We start from the raw sequence: 17,171 nt of genomic DNA, 5'->3' as shown, positions 1-17,171 counted from the left end.
ATTAACTGATTATTATTAACCGTTCATGTGCTCATCTTATGATTTATGGAGCCCAAAGTGGCACCGGGTTGAATTGTCACGCTGGATTTCCAGGTGCATCCGTCATGTGGTTTTGGCAGCTTGTTGAGTTCAGATATTTTAGCGTCTGGACCCTAACATGGGCTGTGTCCCAAATTGTGCCCAATTCCCTATATAGTGCACAATTTTTTTACCAAAGCCCATGCCGCCAGTTCCCTCCGAACAAAGCTGCCCTCACTCAGTACAGTACACCTCTTGAACGCTCCCGTCCTCTCTTCCCCCACTCTCCTCCTCTTCCCTCCTCACCTCCTCCGCTCCCCCCGAAACATCTGCACATCTGTTTTTTATTCCCCGGAATCTCAGAAGACTTAAACACATTAAACACTGGCACAAGCGCAGTCTCACCCCAGCACTTAAAACAGCGCTTAGGTGACTTAAAAGGCAGAGGCGAGAATTATAGAAAATGAAGTGTCACTGAAAAAAAAAAATCGCCTGAGATTACCACCAATTACACTTAATCATGCACCGCACCAGGACATCTGCTGATCAGATGCAGCAGTACTATTGTCCATAGAGACTATAGAGAGCGAGAGAGAGAGAGAGATCAGATAGACGAAGAACAGAGAGACACAGAGAGAGAGAGAGAGAAAGAGAGAGAAGAGACTGTGAAAGAAGGAGAAAGAGACCGAGACCGAAAGAGAGACAGACAATCAGAATCTGGATCCTATCGTAATTGTGTGAAATGAGAGAGATCCATTATTCGAGGAATGCTGGGTTCAGAATGATAGCACGTGATGTGATATGATGATGTGATTGAATATCAGGTCATTCTGAGTGTAGAATGCATTGAGGAAAACAATACAGGACATGCAAATCTGGAGATAATAGTCACTGTTTTTGTGGGGTTAGCTATGCTCTTTCTTTGTTAGAGACATGTGGGATGTTCTGTTTTATTAGTCATTTATTAGTCATTCAGATAGAGAGGGAGTTAGCCAAAGCACAAACTGATTTATCTCAACATGACTCTCTGATGATTTGCCCCTTTGGCAACAAGAGTACAGCCTTACTGTACACATGTGTAAACCAAATGGCACCTTATTCCCTTTAGTGCACCGCTTCTTGCCAGGGCCCATAGTGCTCTGGTCCAAAGTAGTGCACTATATGGGAATAGGGTGCCATTTGGGATACAGATGTGGCACTCATATGGAAATACGTGTTTTTCTAAAACCAGATCGACGTCAACGAGTCAAAAGAGAGAGCATGACATTTGTTCTGGTTAATTGTATTTGTTGCCTGTCTTGTCTCTTTATCTCTAAATACAGAACTGGATTCATTCATCCATGGAAATAGTTTGTAAGGGCTTTCCATTTGTGGTTTTCGATGCATCTGATTTTTTTTAGGGCTTTGCTTTGTGTTCTCGAGGGGGTTTGAAACGGAGGAAGCATGACAAATGGATGACCTAAGAGCACTGAATCAATAGGGGGTGATTGGAACCTCATTTATCCCCTTGACACAAGCCAAAAAAAAGAATCACATATGTCCCTCAATAGAAGTTCTCCAGTAACCACATATATCCCTTTATAATTACCCCATGTCTGCATCTATAGTTTATGTGTTAGTTCATGTGTAATAGAGAGATATTCTTCTCATCTAATCTCACTATCTCCCCCGTGGGCAATAGTGAGCTCAACCGTTTCTAATCATCCCGCAATGATAGTAATAGATCTATAACCATGATATCAAACAGGGTATTTTCCTGTGGTCCTGTTCCACAAGTTGTTTTTCTGGGAGGTGTGTAAGAACAAGAAGGGGGGAGGATAACAATAGAGGCCTTCATCTCGGCTCTCTCTGGTTGCGGATGCTGACATCAGTGGGTGTTTGTAAGGATGGGCCAAAAGCACATCTGTACATGGTCTTGATAGAGCAGCACAGTTGCCCGCGGTGATTCTGGCAGCGGCCTGTAACGAGTCTCTCCCTGATCCCATGCCCTGAGATTGTCACCTCTAATTGGCTCTGAACGCTTGCAAGTGTGCATATCATTATCAGAGCAACCAATGACCCCCCCCCCCACCCCCGCCCCCCCCCCCCCTCTTCTTCAAAACGATTTAACTTACAAAATACATGACTGAAATCATGGAGTTCATTTCAGGTCACACTTTGGAGAGAATTGGGGAAAAAAGAAGCCCTAAATGGTTCCTTAGAGACCACCCGTGACCACTCTTACAGGACCTAACCGCAACATGACCAGTCAGCACTGATCTGACCCCTGTGTGTTCCCATCACTGTGTCAGCGCAACAATGGACCTCTCTCTCACCCTCCCTCCATCTCTCGCTCGATCTCTGTCACCGGCTCTGTGTGTCTTCCATTTCACCTCGGTCCCAGGTGCTTCCACTGGCTTCCACCTCCTGATCAAGCCAGCCCTAACACACAATGAAATACTCACAATGTTGAATTACCATGGCATATTCAATATAAACTGAATTTACGATTGGTTTCCTTCCAAGCCACCATATGTTGAGAAGCCTGTTTCTCCTCCTAGCCTGAGCATGACTGATTCTGTTAATGTAGCAAAGCTTTCAGCCGGGCGTTCAGTCTGTATGCTTTATGGAATATAGAACTACTATAGAACTTCAGTACAGACACAGTGACTGGAGTGGAGGCACCCTGGTTTATTGTAGAAGAGTGACTGTTCTAATCTAGATCTAAAGACAGACTAGTTATATGGTGTAGTCTAGGGTGTGACCTGATCAGGAAAAACTCCTTGTCCTACCAATTGCCTATAACTAGGGCCAGTTTTTCCTGATGATATACCCTAGCCAGCTCCTACCTCCTCAACCTGGTCTCAGTGTCCTAATCATCTCCATACAGTTTAGGCTCCTCTCGCAACCTGGTCTCAAAGCATTTCGTATTATTCCGTACGTAAATCCAGAACACCCCATTTTTGAGTAGGATATGTTACGTTTCGTATGTTATTTATTAATTTATCGATTCCATCACCCATTTTGTATATGTTATGAATAACAATTTGTTTTATATGTCACAAATTTTCTACATTTACAATATGTTACGAATTTTCTAAACATGGAAGATGTTACGAATTTGCTAAATGTATGATATGTTACAAATTCTGTCTAGATGGCTAATATTAGCTAGCTGGCTAATGTTACCTAGGCTAAGGGTTAGGATTGGGGGTTAGAGTTAAGTTTAGGAGTTACGGTTAAGGTTAGGGTTAGGGGAAGGGTTAGCTAACATGCTAAGTAGTTGCAAAGCAACTAAAAGTAGTAAGTAGTTGAAAAGTTGCTAATTTTCTAAAATGCCTTAGTTGTCCGTGATGAGATTCGAATTCGCAACCTTCATTTTTGCCTTAAGTAGCCATCTGTCTTATGTAACCATACCAAACGTAACATACTAATTTGAGTGTCCCAGATGTACTTTTACTATGTTACGTCTAGTCTATGAGACCAGGCTGAGCTTGTAGCCCCAAACTAGCACCTCCAGTGTGTCTTCTCCTTTCCCCAATGTCCTCTCCTCCTGCTCCAACATCTCCTCTATACCTCACTATTTCCTGATCCGGAGCCATGTTCCTCCTCTCATCCTCTCCTTCGTAGAGATGTACTGTATCTCTTGGAGTGCCAGGTCAAAGGTCATTGCTCAGAGAGGCAACTTCAAAGATTGCCAAACACACCGTAGCAAAGCTTGAAACAATTGTTTGTATTTTAATTTTTAATTTTTTTTACTAGGCAAGTCAGTTAAGAACAAATTCTTATTTTCAATGACTGCCTTGTTCAGGGGCAGAACGACAGATTTGTACCTTGTCAGCTCGGGGATTCGATCTTGCAACCTTCCGGTTACTAGTCCAATGCTCTAACCACTAGGTTACCTGCCACCCCAATCTCTATAAACAGAAGAAATCATAGGTAATCACTCCACTTTTGGGTGTTCGCGCAGCTTTGCCTTGATTTACATAAAGTACTTTCTACTGGCAAACAGCAACTGTTTCCAAACAGGGAAACAGAGAATGCCTCTTCTGAAGTGCATTGTATTTTATTTGGCTTGATTGTGTGGCTCAATCTGTTTTGCCTGGGTATATGTTGCATTTCATTGTTCATTGTACCTGATCCGAACATAAGCTACACCTTAAAGACATACCGTACAGAAAATAGTATATGGTATGGTTAGACCATAGTCTTTATGCTGTTCTCACTTTGGCTGTGTATTTTATAGGGTGCTTGGAAGTGCATATACTAATACAGTTGTAGGATCTTAATTTGATGCAAAAATGCAAACTTGAAGTGTATTTCAGTTTTTAAAAGGCTTCTAAAGTTGGTCATTTCCACTTGAGTGGCGCAGTGGTCTAAGGCACTGCATCGCAGTACTAGCTGTGCCACTAGAGATCCTGCTTCGAGTCCAGGCTCTGTCGCAGCCGGCCGTGACCGGCACCACCCATGGGGCGGTGCTCAATTGGCCCATCGTTGTCCGGGTTAGGTGAGGGTTTGGCCTGCAGGGATGTTCTTGTGCCATCGCGCACTAGCGACTCCTGTGGCGGGCCGGGCGCAATGCACGCTGACACGGTCGCCAGGTGCACAGTGTTTTCGCCGATACATTGGTGAGGCTTGCTTCCGGGTTAAGCGGGCATTGTGTCAAGAAGCAGTGCTGCTTGGCTGGGTTGTGTTTCGGAGGATGCATGACTCTCGACCTTCGCCTCTCCCAAGTCCGTACGGGAGTTGCAGCGATGGGACAAGACTGTATCTACCAATTGGATACCACGAAATTAGGGAGAACCATTCTAAAAGAAAAAAAGACATGTCAGACTTGATTTGCCCAAAATGAAAAATGTATCAACCCCTACAAAAATGTCCATGAATTATAATCGACATAATAATTCACATTTCTGGTTACTGCAGGATTATTTTCCCGCTGTAGCAGAGTGGCTCAAATTAAGATCCTACATCTGTATTCACTCTTTAAAACAGGTGTGCGTGTGCACCTGTGTGTGACTGCACATAGTGAAAGGTTACATACGGTCAAAGCCATGGTATACATGCATTTGAATTCTCTATCCTGACTCATGTCACCATTGGCCGTCCTGATTGAATCACTCTTATTCCAGATGAGGCAAGAAATACTTGGCCGTCAATCAACAGGCCTTGAAGTTTTCATACACAAACACAGTTGGATATGCTAACTGTGGAAACGCGCAGCCAAAAAGAGAAAAAAAGAAGAGGCAGAACGCTCCAGAACTTTATAAACAGAACCATTTGTATTCCTTGAAAACAGAACAGAGCTGAAAGAGTTCTTGCCTTCTGTTTATGGCTCTGAGTGAAATCAGCATGCCTCTCAAAGTCCCTCAGCGAGCGACACTGCAGTGTTTGCACTGACTTTCTATACCTCTCCCCTCTCGCTCTCTATGCATCACCTCTCCCTCTCGCCACCTCTCCCCTAGTCTCTTTTTCTCTTTCCAATGCCAATCACGCATCTCCACCTTAACTTATTTTTCTATGACTTCTTCACAACGTCTCCCTCCCTCCTTCTCTCTCGCTGACTACACCTTGTTTTAAAAAAAACTTTCTCAGCCTGTTACTTTATCCTCGTCTTTTTGTTTTCTCTATCCTCATGCCTTCCTGCTCCATCTCTTTTTCCTTTGATTCCTTTATATCACTTAAGGAGTGTTTGGGTGCCTGCATTGATAATAGCTCAAGAGATGTGATAACATTGTCAATAACATCATTATGAGCAAATTCAATTTGAGAAATTGAGTTAGGGAGGTTGGAGCAGGGACATGTGGCCTCCTACACACGAACGAGCATCGGGGGTATTGTCTTTCCTTCTGGAAATATTTCGACATACACAGCCCCCCCTTCACTCACTTTCATGTGTCAAATTTCAGATTTCTAGTCATATTCTGATATGTTTTATGGAAACATTTTGTTAGACACACTAAAAGCCCCCCAAAAAGCTTTTCTTGGTTATATTCATGTCATGTGGTGCTAAATATATAGATTGTTTATGCTAGTGGTTCAGCATACTCTCTCACAATTTCAACACAAATACATTTCCTGTAATCGAATTAGAATTACCCAGCTGACACAAGAGCATTTGGAACATTCATCAATGCAAACAATTAGCTAATTTCTCGCTCTTGTTTAGTTTTCCCACATTACTAATAATATCAATGAGATTCACACTATAAAGTGTTATTGTCTACACACTGAAGAAGGCTGTTAAGCCAACAAGTCTGTATATGCTAACTGGATGTAGTAAAAAATTATAATAATTTAAAAACGATGAAGTAAGCTTTATGCAATCTTTTTGAGTACGGCCCCATCACACTTTTTTGCTTATCTGTACACAGTTCAACAAGAATTTACACAAGTCTAATCTTTTGACGTCATCAGCTTTTAAAGGTCACCAAAGAGCACAAAACCACTCCATATATCAACGGATCCACAAACTCGAAGCCAGCGATTGTTCTCGAGAGATCGATCGTAATTTGATACAATTTCAACATGTCACTGATGGAAGCGTCTCAGAGGAGATCTGTTGCACTCTATGGCAGTTATTAATCTCTCTGTTCTGTCGTTAGAGTAGCGAAACAGGCTAACAGAGCCAACTTCCAGCTAGAGATCCAGAGAGGGACTCTGAGGGGTTATAGTGCTGTCATTGTCATCATAAGTTTGTATTTATTGGTGTTGTGTGTGTTTGCTTGTGCAAACAAACTTCCCCGTTGGGAGTGAATAAAATCGGATCTTATTTTTGGGACTTTGAGGGTTACAGACAGTGTTGTCATTTTCATCCCTTCTCTTCCCCTTTTCCAGTGAACGGCAGTTGCAGTGGTGCCTACTGCCCAGAGAAGGAGAGTGGGCCAGAGCTGGGGGGCAGTGAGGGCGCACTGATGCGCTGCGGGCAGAGTCTGGCGGTGCCGGTGCCACCAGGGAGCCAGCCAGGTCCAGTGGGTCATTACCACAGTGTCCACTGTGAGCGGCCCACACCCACACACAACCTTCATCTGCAGGATAGCCAGCAGCAGCAGGCTGAAGCCAGGTAAGAACGACAGACAGGTTCTGACAAGAACACCGGCAACATAGGGGTCAGTACAGGAACGAAACAGTATAGCTGTCTGTCGATTGTTTCTGTTGATCAGATTGTTTGTATTTTTGAAACACCTGAAATTATGTTAGCAGTACACATTATACTATTGTATTAACACTAATAACATTATCATACTGATAAAATGAACAGTAATCATTCTACGCAGGTAATGGTATTGATAATAATCCCCATATAAATGCGTACTTTATCTGTCAAATGTAATTACCTATAGCATGTAATGACATTTCTCATAGAGGAGGCAGGTACGCTACGTAACATCTATTCAATGGTCAGAAAAAGATTCCTATCACCCTCTCTGGCCTCTATACACTCCAAAGTGCTTCTGGACAGACATTCAATTCTCCCATATTGTCTCTGAATGCCATCGCTGCAGCCAAACAGGAAATAGCGCTCATGAAAGAAAGGGGGGGGCACTCTCTCTCTCTCTCTCACCCACTCTTTATTGACTGAGAGAGAGAGAGAGAGAGAGAGAGAGAGAGAGAGAGAGAGAGAGAGAGAGAGAGAGAGAGAGGGAGAGAGAGAGGGAGAGAGAGAGAGAGAGAGAGAGAGAGAGAGAGAGAGAGAGAGAGAGAGAGAGAGAGAGAGAGAGAGAGAGAGAGAGAGAGAGAGGACAAAGACAATTCCTTCATGGAGACAGGAGAGAGAGAAAGAGGGGCCTTCTCACATCACTCAAGAGCTTTGCACAAAATCCATAATGAGCGAACTGACAGGAATTATTATGTAGGACATCACAGCGACGCATGGAGAAATACGACCTGGCTCCCCATTCACCGGGGGCAAGATTCCCACCATAATACACAGTATTGTAAACGCTGACCCTTCACAGGCCGCCATTATGCCAACAAACCAGGTGACTCCTATTTATCCCAACATGTAGGCTTAGGTTTAACCCCTTTGTGTCATCAAAGCCTGTCAGACTAGTGACACACAAGAAGTCTCATCCATCGCCTCTCCTTCTGTCCTCTCTATCTGCCGCTCTCCTATTCTTAGCCATAAATGCCCATTCATAACTGCTCACAGGGCTCAAGGTCCCCTTTCATTTATTCATGAAATCACTCCCGGATCATCTGCTGCTGGCGGATGCTGCCCTGTTTTGAAAGGGACACCACAAGTCACTAACTAACCTTCCGTTTCTCTCTGAAAGTTCTCTGGCTGTGTGAAGTGGATGTTAGACCCCCTGACTAAGACTTTTAGTTCTGTGGGGGCTCTCTGGGGTGAGATATTATTTTAGTAGCTAGAGAAAGAAAGCAAGGGAGAGCAGAGAAAGAGAGAGGGGGAGAGAGAGAGAGCCCACTCTAGGCCAGGTCTGCAGCTCACAGCCTTGCTGTTGTGCGAGGACTGAAAGCTGCGGCATGTGGGAAGGATGACTTGGCAGGACCCAGACAGCCGTGGCCTTTATCTATCAACAGCGGGCGGCTAATAGTGCTCATATTCTCCCCTGTGTTGTCCTAATAGCCTCGCTCTGCTCAGATTCCCTGCCATGTGTTTTTCCCCTCTACAGGTCCTCTGCCTTCCAGAGATCCCTGGCCTCTCCCGACCCAGGCTGCGGAAGCTCCAACGGGGCCAGGGCACTTCCTCTCTCCTATCCCATCAAACAGGAGGCATCCATGGGCTACAACATCTCACAGGGACCAGGGGTCCCCACCACAATCCAGGGTGCCTTCCAGAACAGCAGGGGAAACATGGGGGTCCGGCGGGGGGAGATGGAGGGACCTCTCGGTGGAAGCGGCGGCGGCAGTGGCTTAGGCAGTGCTCTATCGGCAGACTCGGCGTACCCGTTTAATAATGAAGATGGCTCCTCCCCGCTGTCTTTGTCCCCAAGCGGCTCCCGTCATTCAGCGAGGCTGCTCACTACTAGCAGCCTGAAGAGACGCTGCCTGTCCCTGGCTTCCCAGTCCGCCGCTGCCAGCAGTAACGCTAGCGCCGTCGCGAACGCCGTCACCGCCGCCACCGAGGGGATCGATATCACTGCCATTATCTGCTCCTCCCAGATGTCCGTGGTGGCCTGTGTCAACGGGCTCCGGACAAACCCCTCACCCCAGCCCAGCGGCGGCTTCTCCTCCCGGGCTGGCCCCCACAAGCCCCCACCCCCCCAGCAGTGCAGCAGCCCCCAGCAGCCCCTCTCGCAGGAGAGTTGTCAGCTGCCCTCGCCTGCCGCCTGCCTGCTGTCCCTCTCCTCGGGCTCCTCCTTGGGCTCCTCCTCCTCCTCCGTGTCGTCTCTGGACCCGGAGCAGCAGAACCAGGGACTGTGTGAGGAGCCCGGCTCCATGCACCCGGGGGGTGGAGGAGGAGGAGGAGGAGGAGCAGGCGCCGATGGGCTGAGTCTGCTGATGAGTGGGGCCCTGATGACGGGAGGCCTGCTTGGGAACGTGTCTATGCTGGAGGGCTGTCAGAGGGCTGGTGGAGGAGCTCTGAAACAGGAGCCTCTAGATGACTTCTCTCCCAGCGAGGAGGAGCTCTTTCAGCACCACTACCACCATCACCACCATTATAACCACCTGACTGGCCGCACTGCTGCCAGCCACCTCCGTCCTCATCCCCACCACCCTGCCCCCCCGCGGCCCTCCATGCCCCCACCCTACCACCTGCACCAGTACGGGGGCCCAAGCCCGGGGGGCTTGTTGCACCTCCAGAACCAGCCCACATCATCTTCATCCTCTGTCCTCTCGAGCCTCAAGACATCAAGCCCCGTCGGGGGAGAGGACGGTGGGCCGCTCAGCGACAAGCAGGTTTGCCGCTGGATTGACTGCAGTGTGGCGTACGAGCAGCAGGAGGAGCTGGTGAGGCACATCGAGAAGGTGCACATCGACCAGCGTAAAGGGGAGGATTTCACCTGCTTCTGGGCCGGCTGCATCCGCCGCTACAAGCCCTTCAACGCCCGCTACAAACTCCTCATCCACATGAGGGTCCACTCGGGAGAGAAGCCCAACAAGTGTATGGTGAGTCCCTCTCCCCACCATAGAAATATAATTCATTGAACGGAAATCCCCATTCAAGTAAACGTTATGGGTGCGCCGGCGGCCATATTGAATGTACCCATGCCGTTCTAGTAATTCCCCACCCTGAGTAGAGAACCAAGCCATTACGGTTGGTGTCGGCAGCCAATGTTGTTCACAGCCCACTTTTCTGAATGGAAGCCATTTTTTATGGTCCATTGTACTGTAGGTTACATTTCTTGTTTCCACAGTATATTTTTACTGTGTGAAATTAACACTTCCCAGCTTGTGCAACCAGTTTGATTGTATCCCTGCATATTACTTTTTCTAGTTTCCACAGAGCAGGCCAAGAGAGCATTTATTTAAACATACATTTTGGAGCTGCTGTGTACAGTACATGTGTAAAACATGAACAGGTGAAGTTGATGGTAGATTAGTTCCTAATACAGTATATCCCTTATTTGGTATTTCATTGAAATTGGTTGGTGTCCAACCAAAATACGTGCAGTGTTAAGGTGATAGAAGTCAAATATATTTTTTTATATCCTCAGAGACTGATGGTCGATTGTGATTCAAGGAAACATCTACATCAACAAGATGCATTGTTTCCAAAAGCAAGACTGATTTTTCATTGCAAAGTTTTTTTTTCAATGATAAAATCTGAATCGTTTTTTTTATTGAAAATACATTTGTAGTCACAGTATTTTTTTGCGGAATGTTTGAAGCACACATTTTCCATTGAAGAAAAGCGTTATAATTGAAGCAGTGCAGCTCGTTGCTGTATAAATAGCTTTGTGGTTGTATTCTTTACAGGTAAAACTCTCCAATTCCACAAGTCAACACACCAATCAACGTCAAACTGTCACTCCCCAGCATCCCTTAGCAAATGGAAAAAGCCCTCCAACCTAGAGAAGGATTTAGTCCAAATACACAATAGTCCACAATTTGTGTAGGGCGATGTCATGTTTATTTTCTCTCGCTTTGCCGTTTTTTAAGAAGGGATTCAGATCATGAAAAACTAACACATCTGGTTAACATAACCAAACAATGCATACACTTGATCCCTTTAAATGGAAGGTTTAAATGTTTAGCTGTCCCACAAGTATTAAGTGAACTGGCTTTTTTTAATCCAAAACAAACACAGGGAAATATGTAGTAGTCTAGTGGAAGAAGAGGCTACGAAGCAGAGGGATGGATGGTAAAATATCTCGTCTTGCTCAATTCAGAGTTTCACCCAACCCCTGTCAGAAATGTTCTTCCTCGTTCTAGGAAAACCATCCAAATAGAATTATCATTGTGCAATACGATCGTAGCCTAACACCACAAAAATACCTATTTTATTTCTATTTATGTTTTATGAAATCCAGGCGATATATAAAAAAAGAGAATAATATTTGGTATAATTTACTGGCTGCTCATTATTGGGAAAGTGTGAAAACTGGCGAGCGTTATAAGGAAGTGTTAAATGACATGCAGTTTAAGTGGCTAAGTTGTTAGCTACATTTTATAGGAATTTTGACATGAATGCGTAGTGGAGTATTTGAATGTATAATGAGCGCTGGAAGTTACTGGAAGTTCCTCAGAGCCATCATTCATTAGTGCGTGTGCATGTTGTAGCTCAAAATGTGCTCAGGCTGTGAATCTTCTCTCAACTCTGTGCTGCTTTTTCATGCCAATTCTGGGAATTCTAGGGAGTTCTGGGAACAAATTCCCTGTGTTTTGGTCCAGCTGTTGGTTTCGTTTTTTTTCAGAGAGTGTTGTATATACGTTAAACACTCACATTTCTTCTTCTCTTGTGACTGTTCATGCCAGTATAACCTGAGTGTGTCTCGAACTCTGCCCCTGTGGTCAGTTTGGTGCCACGTAGGACAGGAAGGGAAATAGACGGTGTGTGTGTTTGTGTGTGTCTGTATGTGTACGTACTGTACTACATGTATGTATAAATGTATGTGTGTCTTTGTGTGGGGAGATGCTTACCAGATGCTAACACTAGAACAATTCGCCTCAGTGTAATGGAACTGCTGGACTCTATCTCGGGACGGGAGGCAGTGTGTGTGCGGGTCCAAGCTACACATCACAGCCTCCCAATCACTCAGACCTCAGCAAGGCCTCAAACACACATACACTCGCACACACACACACACGCGCGCACGCACACACACACACACACACACACACACACACACACACACACACACACACACACACACACACACCCGCACACTTACTTGAATTTCTGTTAACCCCTACAATAGGAGGTATTGATTCTATCCATGTTGGATTCTAACACTCTCAGTTCTCAAACTGAACAAAAACAGAAATGTATTCAGACTTGCATAAACACTTCTAATGAGTATGTATTTAGATTCAGCTCGACAGAAAGCCTTAGAGAAAGTGGAAGAAAGTCTGCACGTGTTTTGCATGTGTCTGAGGCAATGAGTTTGTGTTGGCATAATGGTGGAGAGTGTGTGGTTATTCATGTGCAATACTATGGAGATAGATCCCTGCCATAATTTGTCACAAATGTGGGCTATGATCTGTAGTGTGTGTGCACTTACACGTACAGCATGTGTGTGTATATGTTGTCGTATCTTATTTCGTATCCTTATTTAGTCCTTATGCGTCTGTGACCACTGCAGTCAGAAGCGTTTGAATGATGCCTGTTGTGTTTGCTGTACTCAGGCAATAGACAAAGGCATTTAGGAATTCCAGCTATTTGCACAGAGGAAACAGATGAGACATTTTGATTCAGGACCAAATGCTCCAGAACCCCCCCCCCCCCCCCCCCCCCCAGCTAATTCCTTTATTATCTTTCCAGCGGCAGATTCCAGTGGGCGCTCATGAGTTGGAGCTGCGCTCACATCCAAGCATAACACTCCCCTCCCCTCCAGCCTCCTCCAGCTGCACAGCATTTGTTTCATGCGGTGCCTTGGCAGGAAAAAGTCATTATCACAACACAAAAGTCGTACTCCGACCTCTCGCTTGTCACTGTCCATACCTGGCTATGTTTAACGCGGTCCCACATAAAAATTGTGGCTCCATCTGTAACCATTGAGTTCGGAGAACTTGTAAAGCCCCCCCCCATACAATTAATGCAGGCTCCAGGGCTGTTGTATGGTAGTCTGGCAGGCAGGGACACACAGGCGAAAAGGAAATGGCATAATCTCTCTGCAATATCCTGTTATGTTTCATGCCTAATTCGGAGTGTTGTTTTAGTTTATGATTTTTTTTTATCTTGTCTGCATAAATATTAAAAATATATCCAGCAACCGGAGCCCTGACATAGTCACAGGCTTTGATAACTTAGTGGGTTATATCGAGACGGTCCTGCGGACTTAATGTCTCTGAGTCGGATAGCTCCACTCTGCACCCTGAAGTTCAGATTAATATTCATCTAAACCCGAAATAATATAGAACCTGATGAGACACGTCATGCTGGACCATGTAGGACCGTAACTTGCGTTTGGTTCTTTACTTGGTTCTCTCCATGTCTCCACAGATTAGCTGAATGGCAAAATGGTATGAAATTGTTTTGAAATCATGTCCGTTGAAAGTATTGCACAATGTTGAACTATATGAATGTTGAGAAGGCCTGTTGAAGGATTCGCTTGTGCTACCCTCAATTTTTTCAGTGACTTACCTGAGAAGTTGACTGGGTCAAGTTACCTTTTAGACAATATAACTCATTGTGGTTCAGTTTACTCTTTAAACCTACAATGCCTTCAGAAAGTATTCACACCCATTGACTTTTTCCACATTTTGTTGTGTCACAGCCTGAATTTAAAATGGATTCAATGGAGATTTTTTTGGTCACTGGCCTTCACACAATACCCCATAATGTCGAAGTGGAATTATGTTTTTAGACATTTTTACAAATTAATTAAAAATGAAAAGCTGAAATTTCTGGAGTCAATAAGTATTCAAACCCTTTGTTATGGCAAGCCTAAATCAATTCAGGAGTAAAACTTTGTTTAACAAGTCAAATGATAAATTTCATGGACTCATTCTGTGTGCAATAATAGTGTTTAACATGATTTTTTGAAGGACTAAATCATCTCTATACCCCACACATACAATTATCTGTAAGGTCCCTTGTTTGAGCCGTGAATTTCAAACACAGATTCAACCACAAAGACCAGGGAGGTTTTCCAATGCCTCGCAAAGAAGGGCACCTATTGGTAGATGGTTAAAAATATAAAAAGAAGACATTAAATATCCCTTTGAGCATGTTGAAGTTATTAATTACACTTTGGATGGTGTATCAACACATCCAGAAACTACAAAAATAAAGGCATCCTTCCTAACTCAGTTGCCGGAGAGAAAGAAAACTTTTCAGAGATTTCAATGGTGACTTTAAAACAGTTACAGAGTTTAATTGCTGTGATAGGAGAAAACTGAGGATGGATCAACAACATTGTAGTTACTCAACAATACTTACATAATTGACAGAGTGAAAAGAAGGTAGCCTGTACAGAATACAAATATTCCAAAACTGTTTGCAATAAGGCACTAAAGTAATACTGCAAAAAAATTGGCAAAGAAATTAACTTTTTGTCCTAAATAGAAAGTGTTATGTTTGTGGCAAATCCAATACAACACATTATTGAGTACCACTCTCCATATTTTCAAGCATAGTGTTGGCTGCATCATGTTATGAGTATGCTTGTAATCGTAAAGGACTGTGGAGTTTTTCAGGATAAAAAATAAACGGAATGGAGCTAAGCACAGGCAAAGTCTACACTGAAGTTGTTTACCAAGAAGACAGTGAATGTTCCTGAGTGGCCGAGTTACAGTTTTGACTTAAATCTGCTTGAAAATCTATGGCAAGACATGAACATTTTTGTCTAGCAATGATCAACCAATTTGACAGAGCTTGAATAATTTTGAAAAAATAATAGGCAAATGTTGCACAATCCAGGTGTGGAAAGCTCTTAGAGACTTACCCAGAATGACTCAGCTGTAATCGCTGCCAAAGGGGATTCTAACGTATTGACTCAGGGGGTTGAATACTTATCTACTTATCTTGTTTTTTCCATAATTATTTCTACAAATATTAGAATTTTTCTTCCACTTTGACATTACAGAGTGTTTTGTGTAGATCGTTGACCAAAAAATGACAATCAAATAAATGTTTATTGCACTTTGTAATACAACAAAATGTGGACAAGTTCAAGGGGTATGAATACTTTCTGAAGGCACTGTATAACTCTGTGTCTTCCATCAATGTTTTTCAGGTTTTTGAGTATCTGTTAGGGCCAGAGGCATAATGCCCACTGAAACTGAGGGGACATATGCTCAATTATCAATTTGTATAATAAAATAGAAGATATGGTTTATTTTACATATAATTCTTTCAAAGATATTGGATATAGCCATCAAAAGAATTAGGACAGATGTAATTACCATTTTACCATGTACTTTCCAAGTATATACCAGGTATTCTCTGTCAACAATAAAATAGTCTTACCCATTTTACTTTAAGAACACATTTGGTATTTTACCCTCCAAATTGAATAAAGTTTCGGTTTTAGCTTTGAGAATGATTGAGAACTCAGAGTTGCACTGAGCCACCCACATCATAATAATAAAACACACCCCAGCCACCACCTCACCTGCCTAATGAAACCACTCTTTCGACACACACCATCATATGCTGAAGGAAAATTGACTGCAGTCAGCCAGGGACCTGCTGGGAAAAAAGCATAGATCATGGAATTTCATTTTTTTTCACAGGTGTGAAACCAGCAAACATATATATTTAGATTTATTAGACTGATTTTTGGAAGAGAGTGGCCAAATCCCCCACAAGCAGACGTTGAGACATACAGCGGCGTCCGTTGCCAAGATGGCGTGGTGTTTTCTCCGGGTAAATGGAGTCTTTTGTGAGCAATCAGCTCTGACACAGGAGATGAAACGGCCAGTGCCATTAGCTAATTAAAACTGAGGTTCTACACATGACCCGACTTTTCCCCTGAACGCTGTCCTGAAACCGGAGCCGTCTGTGCGTAGGGCGCAGGCGGCGACTGACGTTGATATTAATGTGTTTGTACCAGTACGAGCCGCTGACACTCCGGCCTGTCTGGACTGCTTAGTCCGCGCAATCTTTCAGAGGCTGGGACTCTGGCCCGGTAGCAGCTACCTATGAAGACATATGATTCAGAATTTTAACCTAGACGGCCAGGTCTGTAGGCATGAGCCAGCTCAGCGCTCACAGAGACCCACACACTCTGTACTGGAGGAGAAGGGGAGGGAGAACTCTGTACGATGCAGTTAAACATGGATACTCAGAAGCAATAGGGGAGAAAGAGAGAGAGGCTTCTTTTGTTTTTTTTAACATGTCAGGACTAAATGGATAATTGTATGGGGAACTTGAGTTCTGATAGCTTGCCTAGAATTTGAAAGCCCAGAGTAATTGAATTCGGAGCACAAAGCAATAGGAGCTCACAGTAACCGTCTGTGGTGGATCTGGAAATGACAGTGTCAACCCATGATTACCACCACTGTATGAATGTGGGTTCAGAGCGTGCTGTCAATCGTTTATGTACCCACCCTCCCAATCTCTTATCAATCAAGCCTGTGGTCAACCATGTCCAATTGTTATTTCATGTATTCTGTTGGTGCAATGAAGCCATAATGTCATGCCATCGTTATCTTCTGCCGTCTGTCAGATCCTATGTGCCACTTGGCTGTCTCGGGCGTCATGCTAATAGTGGAGAAACACTGACCATATGCGATACATATATTAGTATGATGAAACTGCTGGCAGAAATGGTCTGGGACTGATGTTTTGGCATGGCAATGAAAGGCCTGGAAATAGATGGATCTTGCTTGTTTTCCTTGTCGAATAGGCCAGGCCAAGTTCTTGTCAAGCCATAAAAGTTTTCCAGTCAATCTCTTTTTAGTAATGCAATCCAGTCTTGTCCCTCTCCCTCTCCCTCTCCCTCTCCCTCTCTCTCTCTCTCTCTCTCTCTCTCTCTCTCTCTCTCTCTCTCTCTCTCTCTCTCTCTCTCTCTCTCTCTCTCTCTCTCTCTCTCTCTCTCTCTCTCTCCCTCTCTCTCTCTCTCTCTCTCTCTCCCTCTCTCTCTCTCTCTCTCTCTCTCTCTCTC

The 17,171-nt window shown here is 44.2% G+C and overlaps 1 protein-coding gene across 1 annotated transcript in view; it reads left to right on the top strand.

Moving 5' to 3' along the window:
* Positions 1 to 6,303: 6,303 nt before the first annotated feature.
* The window catches only part of LOC120055143 (zinc finger protein GLIS3-like), a 33,168-nt gene continuing 22,300 nt past the window's right edge, over positions 6,304 to 17,171 (top strand). The window contains exons 1-4 of the mRNA XM_039003068.1: positions 6,304 to 6,308; positions 6,603 to 6,691; positions 6,835 to 7,060; positions 8,631 to 10,068. Coding sequence (XP_038858996.1) covers positions 6,304 to 6,308; positions 6,603 to 6,691; positions 6,835 to 7,060; positions 8,631 to 10,068 — 1,758 coding nt within the window. The remainder of the gene's footprint in view (positions 6,309 to 6,602; positions 6,692 to 6,834; positions 7,061 to 8,630; positions 10,069 to 17,171) is intronic.

This window comes from Salvelinus namaycush, chromosome 10 (assembly GCF_016432855.1).
Source record: "Salvelinus namaycush isolate Seneca chromosome 10, SaNama_1.0, whole genome shotgun sequence".
Taxonomy (NCBI): Eukaryota; Metazoa; Chordata; class Actinopteri; order Salmoniformes; family Salmonidae; genus Salvelinus; species Salvelinus namaycush.
This window is presented reverse-complemented; position numbering and strand designations above follow the sequence as displayed.